Source organism: Globicephala melas, chromosome 11 (assembly GCF_963455315.2).
Source record: "Globicephala melas chromosome 11, mGloMel1.2, whole genome shotgun sequence".
Lineage (NCBI taxonomy): Eukaryota > Metazoa > Chordata > Mammalia > Artiodactyla > Delphinidae > Globicephala > Globicephala melas.
Genome location: NC_083324.2, coordinates 13,009,013 through 13,025,907, shown reverse-complemented (window position 1 = coordinate 13,025,907; position 16,895 = coordinate 13,009,013). Strand labels below are relative to the sequence as shown.

Here is a 16,895-nt window from a genome sequence, read left to right as displayed (position 1 = left end):
TTAATAACTATATTAAGAGAATGGTGTCCCATTTTCCCCATATATACCAATGATTAAATAAGAGGACAGTTTTGAAGATAAAAGAGAACTACTACCTAATAAATACCAGGAATCTCACTGACCCTCTTACGTAAGTTTTTAGTGTTATCCTAGAAGATTGGTGCTACGAGCTCTATTCTATAGATGAGGAAGCTAAAACTGAAAAAGTTAAGCAAGTTGCCTTCGTCCAGTCACACAGCTAGAGCTGATAGAACTGGAATTTGAACACCCATCCTTCTGATGCCAACATCCTTTGTAGAGTTCTCACACCATCATACTGTCTCATCAGCCTAAATCATAGAACCTGGAGTGGGTCGTCAGGAAGGCTGTCACTTCTCTATCCCTAAGAGCCTTTGAGAAAAGTAGATGCAGCATTTGTGACCCGGTGCATCTAAACCTTCCCTTGATTTTAAACTGTTAGCCAAAATTCTATTAAGTAAAGCTGTGCCCATCCTAGTCCTTTTGTAAAGGACTCTGTTAAGGTTGGAACTACTGCCAAGTGGTTCAGTGACTCTGAATTCCTATAACATAATATTGATTTTTCTTTTATGATATTTATTTACTCATTCACTCTGTCACTTAACAGATGCTTACAGGGCATCTACTACATGTCGGTCCTGTGTACTAGATCCAGGAGATTGAGTCCTCAAGCAAACACAGTCCCTGCCCTCAGAGAAGCTGATATTCCATGTGATAGGACAGTTAACTAGTAAACGAAACTTCTGGATTGTGTTGAATGGGAGGAAATAAAGTGGCTGCAGGAAAAGAGAATAACAGGAAAAGGGAAATTCACTTTAGAAATGTGAGTCAGGAAAAGTCTATAAGGGACAGCTTGAGGTCCTGAGAGGGTATGAAGGTGAGAGCTATGCCCTGATATCAAGGCAGACAGAACAGCAAACAGAAAGGTCCTGCGGTGAGAAAGGGGTTCAGATACTCTAAGAACTTGCAGAAGGCCAGTGTGACTAGAGTTCACCGAAGGGTAGAAAGATTAAGGTGAAATAAAGTAGACTAGAGAAGGGCAAAGGCCAGATCCCTTAGGCTTTGTAGGTTCTAGGAAAGAATCTCTTCTGAGTGCAACTCAGAGCCAAAGAAGGATCTTTAAGCCTGGGGGGTGACGTAGTCTGATCTATATTTTAAAAGATTCCCTGGCCACTGACTGAAGAATGCGTTTGAGGGGCAGGCGTAGAAATATATCATTTAAGAGGCTGTCGTGAAGGGTTGGGTGAAAAAGAGGGAGCAGAAGAGATAGACAGAAGTGGGTAGATTTGAAAGATACAGTGAAGATTCAACAGGCATTTACCTTGAATGGGCCATCTGTGTACCTTTCTTATTTCTCCAGCTAGCCTCTAAGCCATGCTGTGTGTCTTATTCATCTTTGCATCTCTCCCTTCAGCTGTAGTCAAGTTTAAAACAGGGTCCTCTCAAATCCTTCCTGTTCCAGTTTTGTGTCTGTCAGTGAAAGTGTTTCCTTCCCACCTGGTAGCAGATATTTGTCCCTAATTGTGGGCCCTGAGATGGCCATCTACATTTGCTATTTTGCCAAAGTCATACCTTGTTGTGGAATATTTTAATTTTTTAAGTTCAGTTTTTGCATCTTTTTAAAAGTGTATTGTCTGACATATTTCAGAAAGAAATATGCTTAATAGTAACTCATTTAATTTAAGCCTTCTCATCTAGAAGAAAACACTTTCAATGAAAATGCATAAAGTGGCCCATCAAGGGATTTATGTTTTCTTATTCTTCAGCAGTTTTAAGACTAACGGTTATCTACAGTAAGCCTTTTCTTTGCATAATGTGGTTAGAGCTGTCGAAGAGAGAGAATGGTTACAACGAGTCTCCTTTTTCTAATAGTTATTCCAACAGACTGTTGAGACCATATTAGCAAGAAAAGTATTAAGAGTACTAAGTCATGCATCCTAATCATGTGTATATAGACGAATATCCTAAAGATGAAGCTGTCAAGTGATGTAGCCATGATTTAATAGTTTGAAAATGACAGAATGACAGAAATAATTTCCAGTTGGTCATATGGGATAAACTTACCATTTTGGGTTTATTTGCTTTGATTTCAGAATTACCATTTCTGAAGATGGAAGCCTCAGAATCGTCAATGTGACTAAATCAGATGCTGGAAGTTATACCTGCATAGCCACTAACCATTTCGGAACTGCTAGCAGTACTGGAAACCTGGTAGTAAAAGGTAATTACTAACCCGGAGAACATATAGATTAATATGTGTGTCCTCATTTCAAATAATGTAATCTAGTGAAGTGACATCCTTCATATTAATATGTACAGATATCACTGTGTCGCTAAATTAATTCATCATGGCAAACATGATATGATTAATAATTCTTAGGGAACTGTTGGTAATGCATATGATTGAAAAGCTATCTTATTTCAGGATCATCCAATACAATTTTGAGAATTACAGCCATTGTAGCTATTATAGTATTGTAACTAATGTTATCTTCAATCCTTTAATTAAATTTCTTTCAAGTCTCTATAGATTTGGAATTCATGTCTAGGAACACTGTGCTAACAAATTAAAAACCCACGACTCAAATACTAATTTTAGCTAACATTGTTTAAGCAATGACATTGGCGATTTCTTAAAAGAGCTGCCTTGGTTATCAGAGGTATGGATGTGGAGTATTATACTAATAAAGGGCTTTGACCACCCCTGTGTTTTGCTTCAGTCACCCAGCCAACCCTGTCGGTTTTAAAGAAAGAAAATTTTCCACATCCCTTAGCCTGGGTGCTTTATAGTAGAGACAGAAACTCCTTTATGCTCTTCGCATGGCACAGGATGTAAGTCTATTCCAACACCAGGTTGATGGAATGGGCTGAAAGTACCAAGTAAGAATTGTGAGAGATGAGATTTTAATTTACATTTAATGTGCATTTCTATCACTTTATATCTTGCCCCCGAGTCAGGGATCTTGGCAATGATCTGACTGAGGAAGATAAAGCTTAGGTTGGTGAGTTTCTCAGGGTCACCAGTAGCAGAAGAGGGATGTGAACCCAGGAATCCTGATTCTGCATTCTCCCTGGTTCTTTCTACTGTGCCAGCAAATCTTACTCATTTTTCCTGTTTCTCTATAATAGATACAAATGTGTTATAGCATATTTATTATTTCCCTCTTGCCCATTTGTAGCTCCCTCTGTGAAGTAAGATAGCCTAAGGCAAATTAAAATATCCCCAAAAGAATATTTGCCTCTATTTTAATTTAAAGAAGAAAACTAAAAATTACCTAATTATGTATTTCGGAGTCATTAGAAGTTGGAAAAGTACTGCCACTTATGGAAGCCTTTTTATCATAAACATACTTGTCTATGCAGATAGAAAACTGTAAGTTCAAGAGTCAGACATAAATCTGTGTTTGGATGGACTCCAGCTATTTCAACCTATTATTCACTCAGAGCAATAGTGTGGATATGTGACTATGTGTTCGTTCTGTTTCACAGGGCAGAGGAAAAAGAAGTTAGTAAGACTTGTAAAACAAAATTTCAGCTAGACGTCTTTGCTAATGTATAGCTTTCTCAGCTACAAAAGGAAACTTAGTGATGGACTAGGACCAGGAGGAACCGCAAGGTTTCAGAGCTGATCAATGACAGAGCTGACACCTAACTATAGATGATTTGCTAGTTATGGAGATAAAAGAGAAGAGTAGGCAGAAGTCTTCAGTAGTGATGAAGAGGCTGGGCTCAGAGTCAGAGAGATCTGGCTTTGGATCTTATTTCTCCCACTTACTGGCTCCGTGACCTTGGATGAGATAATTAACCTGTGTGGGGATAATAGCAGTGCTGACATCATCGGGTTGTTTTGATGACTGAGATTATCCATGTGAACCTCTTAACATGGTGCTTGACACTTAGGAAATACTAGTAGTTGCTTTTGCTGTTGTTGTTTGTATTTTAACAAAATGGCTCTACATACCTTCTAAATCTTATTGAAATGGAAATTCATGAAGTTTCCACCCATTAGGAGAATCAGTAAAGAGAAGGGAGCCTGCCACAAAGACATGACTGAGACTGTGAAAGACTATGAACACCTGAGCAGAGACGTCATATATATGCTGCTATGTATTGTTGAAACTGGGGTATTTTCACATGTAGGAATAAGTTATGTCCTGTGTTTGGTTAGTATCCTTCTCATAAACCTGACTTCCTCAGCTCTCAAAATAGTTGGCAGAAAGGAAAGTCCTCTCTTTCCCATCAGAGTCCATCTCCCAGGAGTACCACCAGCCCCAGGATAAAAACATTCTTAACCATGCATAGCATTCCCTGCTGCTCCTCTTGTAGTGAATTATGGTACAAAGCTTAGAGAGACACCAGTGATGAAATGCACAATGATCGCCTCCTTACTTGGGTGGATGTAAATGTTGCTGACATAGTAACTTCTTTCTTTGTTAAGAAACTTAACACTTCATTTTTTGCCTTCTAGTAAAATGTAAACAGTGATTCCGCATGTATGATATAACAGATTATTTTAGGCAATCCAGAGTTAAACTGGGTTTTTTAAATTTAAGTAATTATTTCTTTCAGTGTATATTAGGAAAATGCTAGGTTTTTTTTTTTGTCTTTGTTCCTGTGATCTGGTTCACATCTGCACAAATTTCTTTTTTTTTATTTAATTTATTTTTTTATACAGCAGGTTCTTATTAGTTATCCATTTTATACAAATTAGCATATATATGTCAATCCCAGTCTCCCAATTCATCCCACCACCACCCCCACCGCCACAACCCCCTTGGTGTCCATACGTTTGTTCTCTACATCTGTGTCTCAATTTCTGCCCTGCAAACTTGTTTATCTGTACAATTTTTCTGGGTTCCACATATATGCGTTAATATACGATATTTGTTTGTCTCTTTCTGACTTACTTCACTCTGTATGACAGTCTCTAGATCCATCCACATCTCTACAAATGACCCAATTTCGTTCCTTTTTATGGCTGAGTAACATTCCATTGTATATATGTATCACATCTTCTTTATCCATTCCTCTGTGGATGGGCATTTAGGTTGCTTCCATGAACTGACTATTGTAAACAGTGCTGCAACGAACATTGGGATGCATGTGTCTTTTTGAATTATGGTTTTCTCTGGGTATGTGCACAGTAGTGGGATTGCTGGGTCGTATGGTAATTCTATTTTTAGTTTTTTAAGGAACCTCCATACTGTTCTCCATAGTGGCTGTATCAATTTACATTCCCACCAACAGTGCAAGAGGGTTCCATTGTCTCCACACCCTCTCCAGCATTTGTTGTTTGTAGATTTTCTGATGATGCCCATTCTAACTGGTGTGAGGTGATACCTCATTGTAGTTTTGATTTGCATTTCTCTAATAATTAGTGATGTTGAGCATCTTTTCATGTGCTTCTTGGCCATCTGTATGTTTTCTTTGGAGAAATGTCTGTTTAGGTCTTCTGCCCATTTTTGGATTGGATTGTTTGTTTTTTTTAATATTGAGCTGCATGAGCTGTTTATATATTTGGAGATTAAATCTGTGTCCGTTGATTCGTTTGCAAATATTTTCTCCCATTCGGAGGGTTGTCTTTTCATCTTGTTTGTAGTTTCCTTTGCTGTGCAACAACTTTTAAGTTTCATTAGGTCCCGTTTGTTTATTTTTGTTTTTATTTCCATTACTCTAGGAGGTGGATCAAAAAAGATCTTGCTGTGATTTATGTCAAAGAGTCTTCTTCCTATGTTTTCCTCTAAGATTTTTATACTGTCCGGTCTTACATTTAGATCTCTAATCCATTTTGAGTTTTTTTTTGTGTATGGTGTTAGGCAGTGTTCTAATTTCATTCTTACATGTAGCTGTCCAATTTTTCCAGCACCACTTATTGAAGAGACTGTCTTTTCTCCATTTTATATCCTTGCCTCCTTTGTCATAGATTAGATGACCATAGGTGTGTGGGTTTATCTCTGGGCTTTCTATCCTGTTCCATTGATCTATATTTCTGTTTTTGTGTAAGCACCATATTGTCTTGATTACTGTAGCTTTGTAGTATAGTCTGAAGTCAGGGAGTCTGATTCCTCCAGCTCCATTTTTTTCCCTCAAGACTGCTTTGGCTATTCAGGGTCTTTTGTGTCTCCATATAAATTTTAAGATTTTTTGTTCTAGTTCTGTAAAAAATGCCATTGGTAATTTGATAGGGATTGCATTGAATCTGTAGATTGCTTTGGGTAGTATAGTCATTTTCACAATATTGATTCTTCCAATCCAAGAGCATGGTATGTCTCTCCATCTGTTTGTATCATTAATTTCTTTCATCAGTGTCTTATAATTTTCTGCATACAGGTCTTTTGTCTCCCTAGGTAGGTTTATTCCTAGATATTTTATTCTTTTTGTTGCAATGGTAAATGGGAGTGTTTCCGTAATTTCTATTTCATATTTTTCATCATTAGTGAAAAATGCAAGAGATTTGCATTTTGTTAGATTGTTTATTTGAAGCTATCTGGTCCTGGGCTTTTGTTTGTTGGAAGGAATGCAAGAGATTTCTGTGCATTAATTTTGTATCCTGCAACTTTACCACGTTCATTGATTAGGTCTAGTATTTTTCTGGTGGCATCTTTAGGATTCTCTATGTATAGTCTCATTTCATCTGCAAACAGTGACAGTTTTACTTCTTCCTTTCCAATATGTATTCCTTTTATTTCTTTTTCTTCTCTGATTGCCATAGCTAGGACTTCCACAACTATGTTGGATAATAATGGTGAGAATGGACATCCTTGTCTTGTTCCTGATCTTAGAGGAAATGCTTTCAGTTTTTCACCATTTAGAATGATGTTTAGGGCTTCCCTGGTGGCGCAGTGGTTGAGAGTCCACCTACCGATGCAGGGGACACGGGTTCGTGCCCCGGCCCGGGAAGATCCCACATGCCACGGAGCAGCTGGGCCCGTGAGCCATGGCCACTGAGCCTGTGTGTCTGGAGCCTGTGCTCCGCAGTGGGAGAGGCCACAACAGTGAGAGGCCCGTATACAGCAAAAAAAAAAAAAAAGAATGATGTTTGCTGTGGGTTTGTCATATATGGCCTTTATTATGTTGAGATAGGTTCCCTCTATGCCCACCTTCTGGAGAGTTTTTATCATAAATGGGTTGAATTTTGTCAAAAGCTTTCTCTGCATCTATTGAGATGATCACATGGTTTTTCTTCTTCAATTTGTTAATATGGCGTATCACACTGATTGATTTGCATGTATTGAAGAATCCTTGCATCCCTGGGATAAATCCCACTTGATCATGGTGTATGATCCTTTTAACGTGTTGTTGGATTCTGTTTGCTAGTTTTTTGTTTTTTGTGTGTGTGTGTGTGTGGTACGTGGGCCTCTTACTATTGTGGCCTCTCCCATTGTGGAGCACAGGCTCTGGACGCGCAGGCTCAGCGGACATGGCTCACGGGCCCAGCCGCTCCGCAGCATGTGCGATCGTCCCGGACCTGGGCACAAACCCATCTCCCCTGCATTGGCAGGCGGACTCTCAACCACTGTGCCACCTGGGAAGCCCCTGTTTGCTAGTATTTTGTTGAGGATTTTTGCATCTATATTCATGAGTGATATTGGTCTGTAATTTTCTTTTGTTGTAGTATCTTTGTCTGGTTTTGGTATCAGGGTGATGGTGGCCTCATAGAATGAGTTTGGGAGTGTTCCTTCCTCTGCAATTTTTTTTCAAGAGTTTGTGAAGGATGGGTGTCAGCTCTTCTCTAAATGTTTGGTAGAGTTCACCTGTGAAGCCATCTGGTCCTGGGCTTTTGTTTGTTGGAAGATTTTTAATCACAGTTTCAATTCCATTACTTGTGATTGGTCTGTTCATATTTTCTATTTCTTCCTGGTTCAGTCTTGGAAGGTTATACCTTTCTAAGAATTTGTCCATTTCTTCCAGGTCATCCATTTTTTTGGCATAGAGTTGCTTGTAGTAGTCCCTTAGGATGCTTTGTATTTCTGCGGTGTCTGTTGTAACTTCTACATTTTCGTTTCTAATTTTATTGATTTGAGTCCTCTCCCTCTTTTTCTTGATGAGTCTGGCTGATGGTTTATCAATGTTGTTTATCTTCCAAAGAATCAGCTTTTAGTTTTATTGATGTTTGCTATTGTTTTCTTTGTTTCTATTTCATTTATTTCTGCTCTGATCTTTATGATTTCTTTCCTTCTACTAACTTTGGGTTTTGTTTGTTCTTCTTTCTCTAGTTCTTTTATGTGTAAGGTTAGATTGTTTATTTGAGATGTTTGTTGTTTCTTGATGTAGGATTGTATTGCTATAAACTTCCCTCTTAGAACTGCTTTTGCTGCCTCCCATAGGTTTTGGCTTGTCATGTTTTCATTATCATTTGTCTCTAGGTATTTTTTGGTTTCCTCTTTGATTTCTTCAGTGATCTCTTGGTTATTTAGTAACGTATTATTTAGCCTCCATGTGTTTGTGTTTTTTACGTTTTTTTCCCTGTAATTGATTTCTAATCTCATAGCATTGTGCTCAGAAAAGAAGCTTGATACGATTTCAATTTTCTAAAATTTACTGAGGCTTGATTTGTGACCCAGGGTGTGATCTATCCTGGAGAATGTTCCGTGCGCACTTGAGAAGAAAGTGTAGTCTGTGTTTGGATGGAATGTCCTATATATACCAACTAGATCTATCTGGTCTATTGTGTCCTTTAAAGCTTGTGTTTCCTTATTAATCTTCTGTTTGGATGATCTGTGCATTGGTGTAAGTGAGGTGTTAAAGTCCCCCACTATTATTGTGTTACAGTGGATTTCCTCTTTTATAGCTGTTAGCAGTTGCTTTATGTATTGAGGTGCTCCTATGTTGGGTGCATATATATTTATAATTCTTATATCTTCTTCTTGGATTGATCCCTTGATCATTATGTAGTGTCCTTCCTTGTCTCTTGTAACATTCTTTATTTTAAAGTCTATTTTATCTGATACGAGTATTGCTACTCCAGCTTTCTTTTGATTTCCACTTGCATGGAATATCTTTTTCTATCCCCTCACTTTCAGTCTGTATGTGTCCCTAGGTCTGAAGTGGGTCTCTTGTAGGCAGCATACATATGGATCCTGTTTTTGTATCCATTCAGCGAGCCTGTGTCTTTTGGTTGGAGCATTTAATCCATCCATGTTTAAGGTAGTTATCGACATGTATTTCCTATGACCATTTTCTTAATTGTTTTGGGTTTGGTTTTGTAGGTCCTTTTCTTCTTTTGTGTTTCCCACTTAGAGAAGTTCCTTTAGCATTTGTTGTAGAGCTGGTTTGGTGGTGCTGAACTCTCTCAGCTTTTGCTTGTCTGTAAAGCTTTTGATTTCTCCATCGAATCTGAATGAGATCCTTGCTGGGTAGAGTAATCTTGGTTGTAGTTTCTTCCCTTTCATCACTTTAAATATGTCATGCCACTCCCTTCTGGCTTGTAGTGTTTCTGCAGAGAAATCCACTGTTTACCTTATGGCAGTTCCCTTTTATGTTTTTTGTCATTTTTCCCTTGCTGCTTTCAATAATTTTTCTTTGTCTTTAATTTTTGCCTATTTGATTACTATGTGTCTTGACGTGTTTCTCCTTGGGTTTATCCTGTATGGGACTCTCTGTGCTTCCTGGACTTGGGTGGCTATTTCCTTTCCCATGTTAGGAAAGTTTTCAACTACAATCTCTTCATATGTTTTCTCAGGTCCTTTCTCTCTCTCTTCTCCTTCTGGGACCCCTATAATGCGAATGTTGTTGCATTTTATGTTGTCCCAGAGGTCTCTTAGGCTGTCTTCATTTCTTTTCATTCTTTTTTCTTTATTGTCTTCCACAGCAGTGAATTCTACCATTCTGTCTTCCAGGTCACTTATCCGTTCTTCTGCCTCAGTTATTCTGCTATTGATTCCTTGTAGTGTAGTTTTCATTTCACTTATTGTATTGTTCATCTCTGTTTGTTTGTTCTTTAATTCTTCTAGGTCTTTGTTCAACATTTCTTGCATCTTCTTGATCTTTGCCTCCATTCTTTTTCTAAGGTCCTGTATCATCTTCACTATCATTATTCTGAATTCTTTTTCTGGAAGGCTGCCTATCTCCACTCCATTTAGTTGTTTTTCTGGGGTTTTATCTTGTTCCTTCATCTGGTACATAGCCCTCTGCCTTTTCATCTTGTCTGTCTTTCTGTGAATGTGGTTTTTGTTCCCCAGGCTGCAGGATTGTAGTTCTTCTTGCTTCTGCTGTCTGCCCTCTGGTGGATTGGGCTTGGAAAATACTAGTTTTTGATGAGGCAAATGAGTACCTTTTTTTTTTATTTTCGTATAATTTCTTTACAATGTTGTGTTAATTTCTGCTGTACAGTGAAGTGAATCAGGTATATGTATACATATATCCCCTTTCTCTTTGTCCTCCCTCCCTCCCACCCCACCCCCATCCTACCCATCTAGGTGGTCACAGGGCACCAAGCTGAGCTCCCTGTGCTATATAGCAGGTTCCCAGTAGCTATCTATTTTACAGATGGTAGTGTACTTATGTGAAACCTAATCTCCCAGTTCGTCCCACCCTCCCCATCCCCCCGTGTCCACATGTCTGTTCTCTACATTTACACCTTTATTCCTGCCCTGCAAATAGATTCATCTGTACAAATGAGTACTTTAAAAACTGAGATTTTGTAGTAGACGGGAGAGTGGGAAGGATGGGACGAGAAGAGCCCGGTGGCCTATGAAAAGAGGAAGGCAGAGATCTGTAGGCAGGAACTGTGAAGTCAAAGTATGATGTTTCCCCACCTGATTGTGGGGGGAATTCATTTGTTTCAAAGCAGAGTTCTTTCTGGTATTCAACTGTAGTCACTTTCTCCACAGAGGCCCTCTGATTCTTATACTATTCTTCCAGGTGAGGTGGGACAAAGAAATATGAGCTTTATCTGGTTAATTTGTTCACAGGGTTAATCCTGTTGCTTGGGTAAGGTCAGAAGATGTTTGAGAGAACATTTATTTCCCATTGCTTGGTTCTGAGTCCCATTAGCATTAGTGGGAAGTACACAAGTGTGCAAAGGGGCACCCAGACCACCAGGTCTCCGAGAAGGACATTAATATAAATGGAGAAATACAGTTTAGAAATCTGCCCCGTAAAGCACGGTAAAGGCAGAGAAAACCATTCTGAACTCTGTATGAACTGTGCCAGGTCCTGAATCTCACGTCAAAATACTTGAGTGCTGTACCTTTAATGTAAATGTAGCAGTTTAGTCCAAAATAGATGGAGCACTGTGTTTTAATTCAATTTAGAGATCTACAAAGGGACTAATTTATCAGAGAAGTTGCACTCTAACCATAAAATGTGCTTGTATTCGTTTTGATCTCCTCCCATGTCTCAGATTAAAACACTGTGAAGGTCAGACATGAGAACACATCTCCTCTAACCTTTTTACAATAATTCTGTCATTAACAACACTTTTAAAATCCAATTCTCTTTCCCCTGACCCCCACCCCAGTGGTTTAGAGAGAAGCTGAAGATACTGTCAAACACAGGGACAGTAAGTAGAGGCAGAGAAAGAGAGGACAAATCCACTACAGCAGGTACAGTAGGTTTAAAATACATCTGTAGCAGGCAACCACAAAATGGAGAAATATCCAGATTATGCATGAGCAGGCTTCCAAACTGCAGAATTCTGACAGGCGCCCAGGGGGCTCTTGATTATCATTCCATCATCTGAATTTCTATATTTGACTGATTTAATTTTTTTAGCTAGTTAGCGTCTATTTGGAATTTTGGTTTGCTCTTTCATTTTAAGCAAGAAGAGTTCTCGAGTCAGACCCTTGGATCCTCACAGAAAGCATCATATTTGACCTTTCACGGAAGAAGTGCTTTAGCGATTGTGAACGTTGTTAAGAACTATATGGTAAGCAGGCCACATTTCCGTGCAGTATTGTACTTACTAATTCATTTTTATCTCTAGAGCAGAGTTAAAGGCATGCCATTTTGCATGACACAGTGTCTTTACTGTACAGATTTCCTATAACGGATATTTCTAAGTAGCAGTCCTCAAGATGAGTGACTTCTCTTTGTCTTGGATATAGTTCATCAAGATAATTATGGTAATAGCAGCCCTAGGTCTTATTGATCACCTCCAGGGCTCAAAATGAAATGCAGGGCTATAAGCTGTGCTGTTATCTAGCTGAACTACATCCAAAGTGACCTTGAGTAACTCTGTGGCTGGTGGTTCCAGACCATGCTTTGAGAAACCGTATCCTACATCAAAGAACTTTGTACATGCCACCTTCTAAGTGGAAGTTCAGTGGATTCCCAATGCCTCACCCCTAACCTAACAAATCTGTATCTTTAGGGATGAGACCTGAAAACCCTACATTTTTAGTAAACTCATCATACACACCAAAGTCTCAGAAGACTGCATTTTCAGGGGTTGGAAAACTATGGCCCACGGGCCAAATCCAGCTAGCCATCTAGTTTTGTACAGCCCAGCAGCTAAGAATGGTTTCCACATGTTTAACTGGTTGAAAAGAAATCAAAAGAATAATAATACTTTCAGATATGTAAAAATTTTATGAAGTTCTTATTTCAGTGTGCATAAGTAAGATTTTAATGAAATGCAGCTGTGTCATTTGTTTACCTATTAGTGATGGTGGTTTTGCACAGCAGCAGAGTTGAGCAGTCATGACAGAGATCATGTAAGTACCTACATAATATCCTCAGTTTTGCCTCTTGACCAGCAAAGCCTAAAACATTACTATTCAGCCCTTTACAGAAAAATACTTACTAATCCTTTCTTTTGATAACCTTTTTTTTTTTTTTTTTTTTTTTTGGCGGTACGCGGGCCTCTCACTGCTGTGGCCTCTCCCCTTGCGGAGCACAGGCTCCGGACACGCAGGCTCAGCAGCCATGGCTCACGGGCCCAGCCGCTCCGCAGCATGTGGGATCCTCCCAGACCGAGGCACGAACCCGTCACCCCTGCATCGGCAGGCAGACTCTCAACCACTGCGCCACCAGGGAAGCCCCAAAAAGTTGTTCTTCTGTTTTAACTGTAGGAAATTCAGAAATATCAACCTTTCCGTGCATGGCATGACCAACACGATAATGTAGAGTCTTTTCAATTGGAACCTTTTTTGAAAATGAGTTTGAAGCAGCCTACATCTTCTGTGTAAAGTTATTCAAGGCTTTATCCATATATGACTGAGAATCAATCAGAAATTAGTAACCGGCAATGACATTTGGCTGCTAACCCACAACAAAAGCTTTTAACATCGGGCCCTTACAACAGAATACGTTTCAACCTAATTGGATGTCTTCTACTGGAACTAGTTATTTCGAGATGATAATTAAGGGTCTTTTTAATAGGATTGACACAAATTCTGACCCAAGGCATCTAGAATAGGAAGGAAAAGTTTGTTGTTAGAAGTGCTAAATGCTAATTATGTTAGATTTCCTGGTAGAAGAACAGTGGCCAGAACATTTCAGTACTAGATCCTGTTAGATGTGAGAAGACCTACCACACTGGAGTTTGCAGCAGCTAAGTCAAATAGCAGACGCTTAAAGAAAGGGTAGATGATTGGGCCTCTTGTCCTTCCTGTGCTCACGGAGCATGACATAACCTAGAACTCTCTTTATACAAAGACACGAAGCCAGGATTTCAATGAAACAGAGCATAATTATTTCCCCTGAGGTTCTTGTGAGCCCTAATGAGGGCCACATAGATTTACTAAATAGTGTGCCTTTAGCAGTATCAGTCATGGGTATGATCGTCCTCTCGTCTGATCATCTCTGTAAAAGAGCTTCTCTCCTTTTATAATGTTGAGATTTAAATTTATTAAGACTGTATGTCAGGACAGTCTACCCTGACTCCATCCTACCCATCATTTCTCCATTCTTGGTCCAGAGGGAAGACATAATTCCTTAACTATTGTGCTTCTCTACGCCAACTCTGCCCTTTTCCTAGGAAGGCCTCTATGCTGAAAGCAGCTTTCACGTACTTGCCTTTAGTATAAAAGACATCGTGTGGATCAACAAGATTTTGAAGAACTGTCCGCCTCATTAGTAATCAGGGAAATGCAAATTAAAGTACCAGTGTGATATGACATTTTATATATAAGACTGGCAAAAGATAGACATCTAACCAAACCTTTTGTTGGTAAGAATGTGAAGAAAATGGTACTCACACAGTATGAGTAGGAATGTGACCTGCAGTAGTCACTGGGGAGAACAAGTAAAATTGGCCCAGCAATTCTATTTCAGGGTATTTACTCTAGAGGAAATTACACGTGTTCTGAGGTAGACTTGCAAAGATGTTCATTATGTTGTTTGCAATGACAAAAAAAAAAAAAGCAAGCAAATTAAAGAATAATACATATGGTAGTATTTCATATAGTGCATGTAATATGATTTAATAGAGAATTAGTAATAAAAATAATACCATATAATGTTTAAACATACAAATACCTGCTCAACATAAGCGCTAACTCGTGATTATATTTGCGAGGGAGGGAATCTGGAGGAGGGTTACATGAAAGAACTTTAGCTGTATTGATAATATTTTGGGGGGTAAATTTTTAATGTATATTCAGGGGGAAAAGGCTAGAGATCTATGGGAAAAAATGTTAAAGACTGTTAATTCTAGAAATGGGAATATGAGTATCAGTAAACATGTTTTGTAGTTTTACATGTGTGATATCTCTAGTTAAAAAGAAAACCTCAGGTCAGAATTCCTCTACGTGGTCAGATATTATAGTCAGAATCATCCAGAGAATGGTTCTGATTTTCTCCTTCTCTCCTAGACATTGTAGAATAGAGAAGACCTTATTCCTAGTGATATTTAACCCACTTAATCCAAGTATTTAATTTTAAGGAAAAAACCCTACTGTAGAATGAAATAAACGGTTATTTCCTAATGAGTACTTACCAATCAAAATAAACAAAACAAACAAAAAGGCAAACAGAATATGACTCTTTGGCTTCATTAAGTGTGAAGCACGTAATTAATTGTTTTCCCTGCAATTCAAAGAGACTTGTGTTGTACTGGTTCAGTTTAATTGAACTTATTACCACAAGCAGATACTAAGAAGTATATTGAAGATATCCATCTGGCTTGCCCTGAAAACCTCACGTTTCATTCTTCACGGCTGTCATAGGCCATACTAATTGCCTCATTTCAGCTGTCTTACAATCAGTATGATTTAGCTATAAATGTGAAAAAATTCTTACTTGAGAGGAGGTTGATATTAAAAAGCATAGATCTCTGACCTACCTCTGCTACCACGTCTGAACACATGCCCAGCATTATTAAAGTTATATATTTTTCAAATACGTAAATAAAAATCCTCTCTTTCTCACATACGTCCTTTTAAGTTACGTCTGTCCTCTTATATCCTGCCATACAGCTAGTCCCCTACTGAAGGAAAAAAATGGTTTACATTGAGCTTTTCAGTGATAAAATGTTTCAAGATCCATGTGGTTTGTTTTCAACTATAGTGAGTTTTCTTTTTTATAATGTCCAATGTTGAAATGGATTTTGAATGGCTAATTGTGTTATCAATAAGGAGAAAAGTAAAATTAAGCACTTTTATCTTCTGTTCCCAAATATTGAAGCTCCCTGTGGTTTGAGAATAATGTTTTCTCATGCAGACTGGTTTCATAGGGACGTGCTCTCTCATAAGCAGAGGGGGGTGTGTGTGTGTTTCACATCATCCTGCTCCTTGTATTTCAGAGGCAGCCCCATGGGGGAAGCCAACACTTGGTTCCCAACCTTGAAAAGGAAAATGTGGCCTATTACAAACCCTGAACCAGAAAAGAGATGTGTCAGAATAATTCATGAGTGACTCTCACCTACCTTCCTTTCTTGGCATTTGTTCTCTATGCCAGAGGCAGGAGGGGTATTGCCCTCCCAAACAAGTAACCTCACCACACCATGATTGACTTTCTCTGGCTGTCATAGGCAATCACATCTGAGAAAACCATCCAAAAGACTGTGTAGGCCTTTAGGTTAAATACAGAACCTGACCAAGATGAAAGCAAGTTAATTAACATTTCCATCAACTCTCTCTGATTTACTCTAGCAAGATCTATTTCTAAAAGGTTAACATGGTTATCTCTTTTATGCAGCCATTTGAAGAGCTGAAAGTAGGCTACTGGTTATGGGAGAAGAAATGTAAGCAGAACATTTAGAACAACAGTGGATTTTTACCTGGCCTTCTGGCAGTTCTATAATCAGTGTGCAAAAGTGCAAGACATGTTACTTAGTGAAGATTAGCAACGTCTGCTTTGAAAATTTCCCGAACTGGAAAACATGTTCCCTATTATCATATTAACTCCCCCCCCCCCTTCTCTCTCTTCAGCAGTAGAACTGCTTATAAATATAAGTCAAGCTTGGGCTTGGCCTAAAAGAGTGGGATCCAAAGGGTCCAGTCAGAAGTGCCTTCTCTTCCATACCTACTCTTATAATCCTAGCCCACGTCTCTTCTGATATAACATCTATCTCCACTGTCTCTGCCCACAGCATAAGGAAAACATCTGGTGCTGTTTGTGCTAATACTTTTTGATGAATAAGACAAAAGAAACTGAATTATAAAGACCAGTATAGATGATGAGGGGACACTGATGCAGTCTGAATATGAGGGAGTAGTTAAAGACACAAAATATGTAGCCATCTCTCTCCCCCTAGAACACTGTGAGCCTTGGCCCACAAGCCACAGAATTGTCTAGGGGGTTTGTTTGTTTTTTTTAATAAATGCACATTCCTGGACCCCTGACCTGATGAATAAAAACCTCCAGGGGTGCAACCCAGGAATTTTCATTTTTAGTAAGTTCCCCAGGGAATACCTGCATACATCAAAGGTCAAAAACCTAGGAGCTCACAGTCTAAGGATGCATACCAAGAGCCAAGAAATAGAGCTGTGTTT

The 16,895-nt window shown here is 38.9% G+C and overlaps 1 protein-coding gene across 8 annotated transcripts in view; it reads left to right on the top strand.

Annotated features, from left to right (window-relative positions):
• CNTN4 (contactin 4) overlaps positions 1 to 16,895 on the top strand; it is a 973,761-nt gene that overhangs the window by 892,554 nt on the left and 64,312 nt on the right. For all 8 annotated transcript variants that reach the window (XM_060307736.1, XM_060307734.1, XM_060307732.1 and 5 more), the window contains one exon: positions 2,112 to 2,239. In XM_060307736.1, the coding sequence (XP_060163719.1) occupies positions 2,112 to 2,239 (128 nt within the window). The remainder of the gene's footprint in view (positions 1 to 2,111; positions 2,240 to 16,895) is intronic.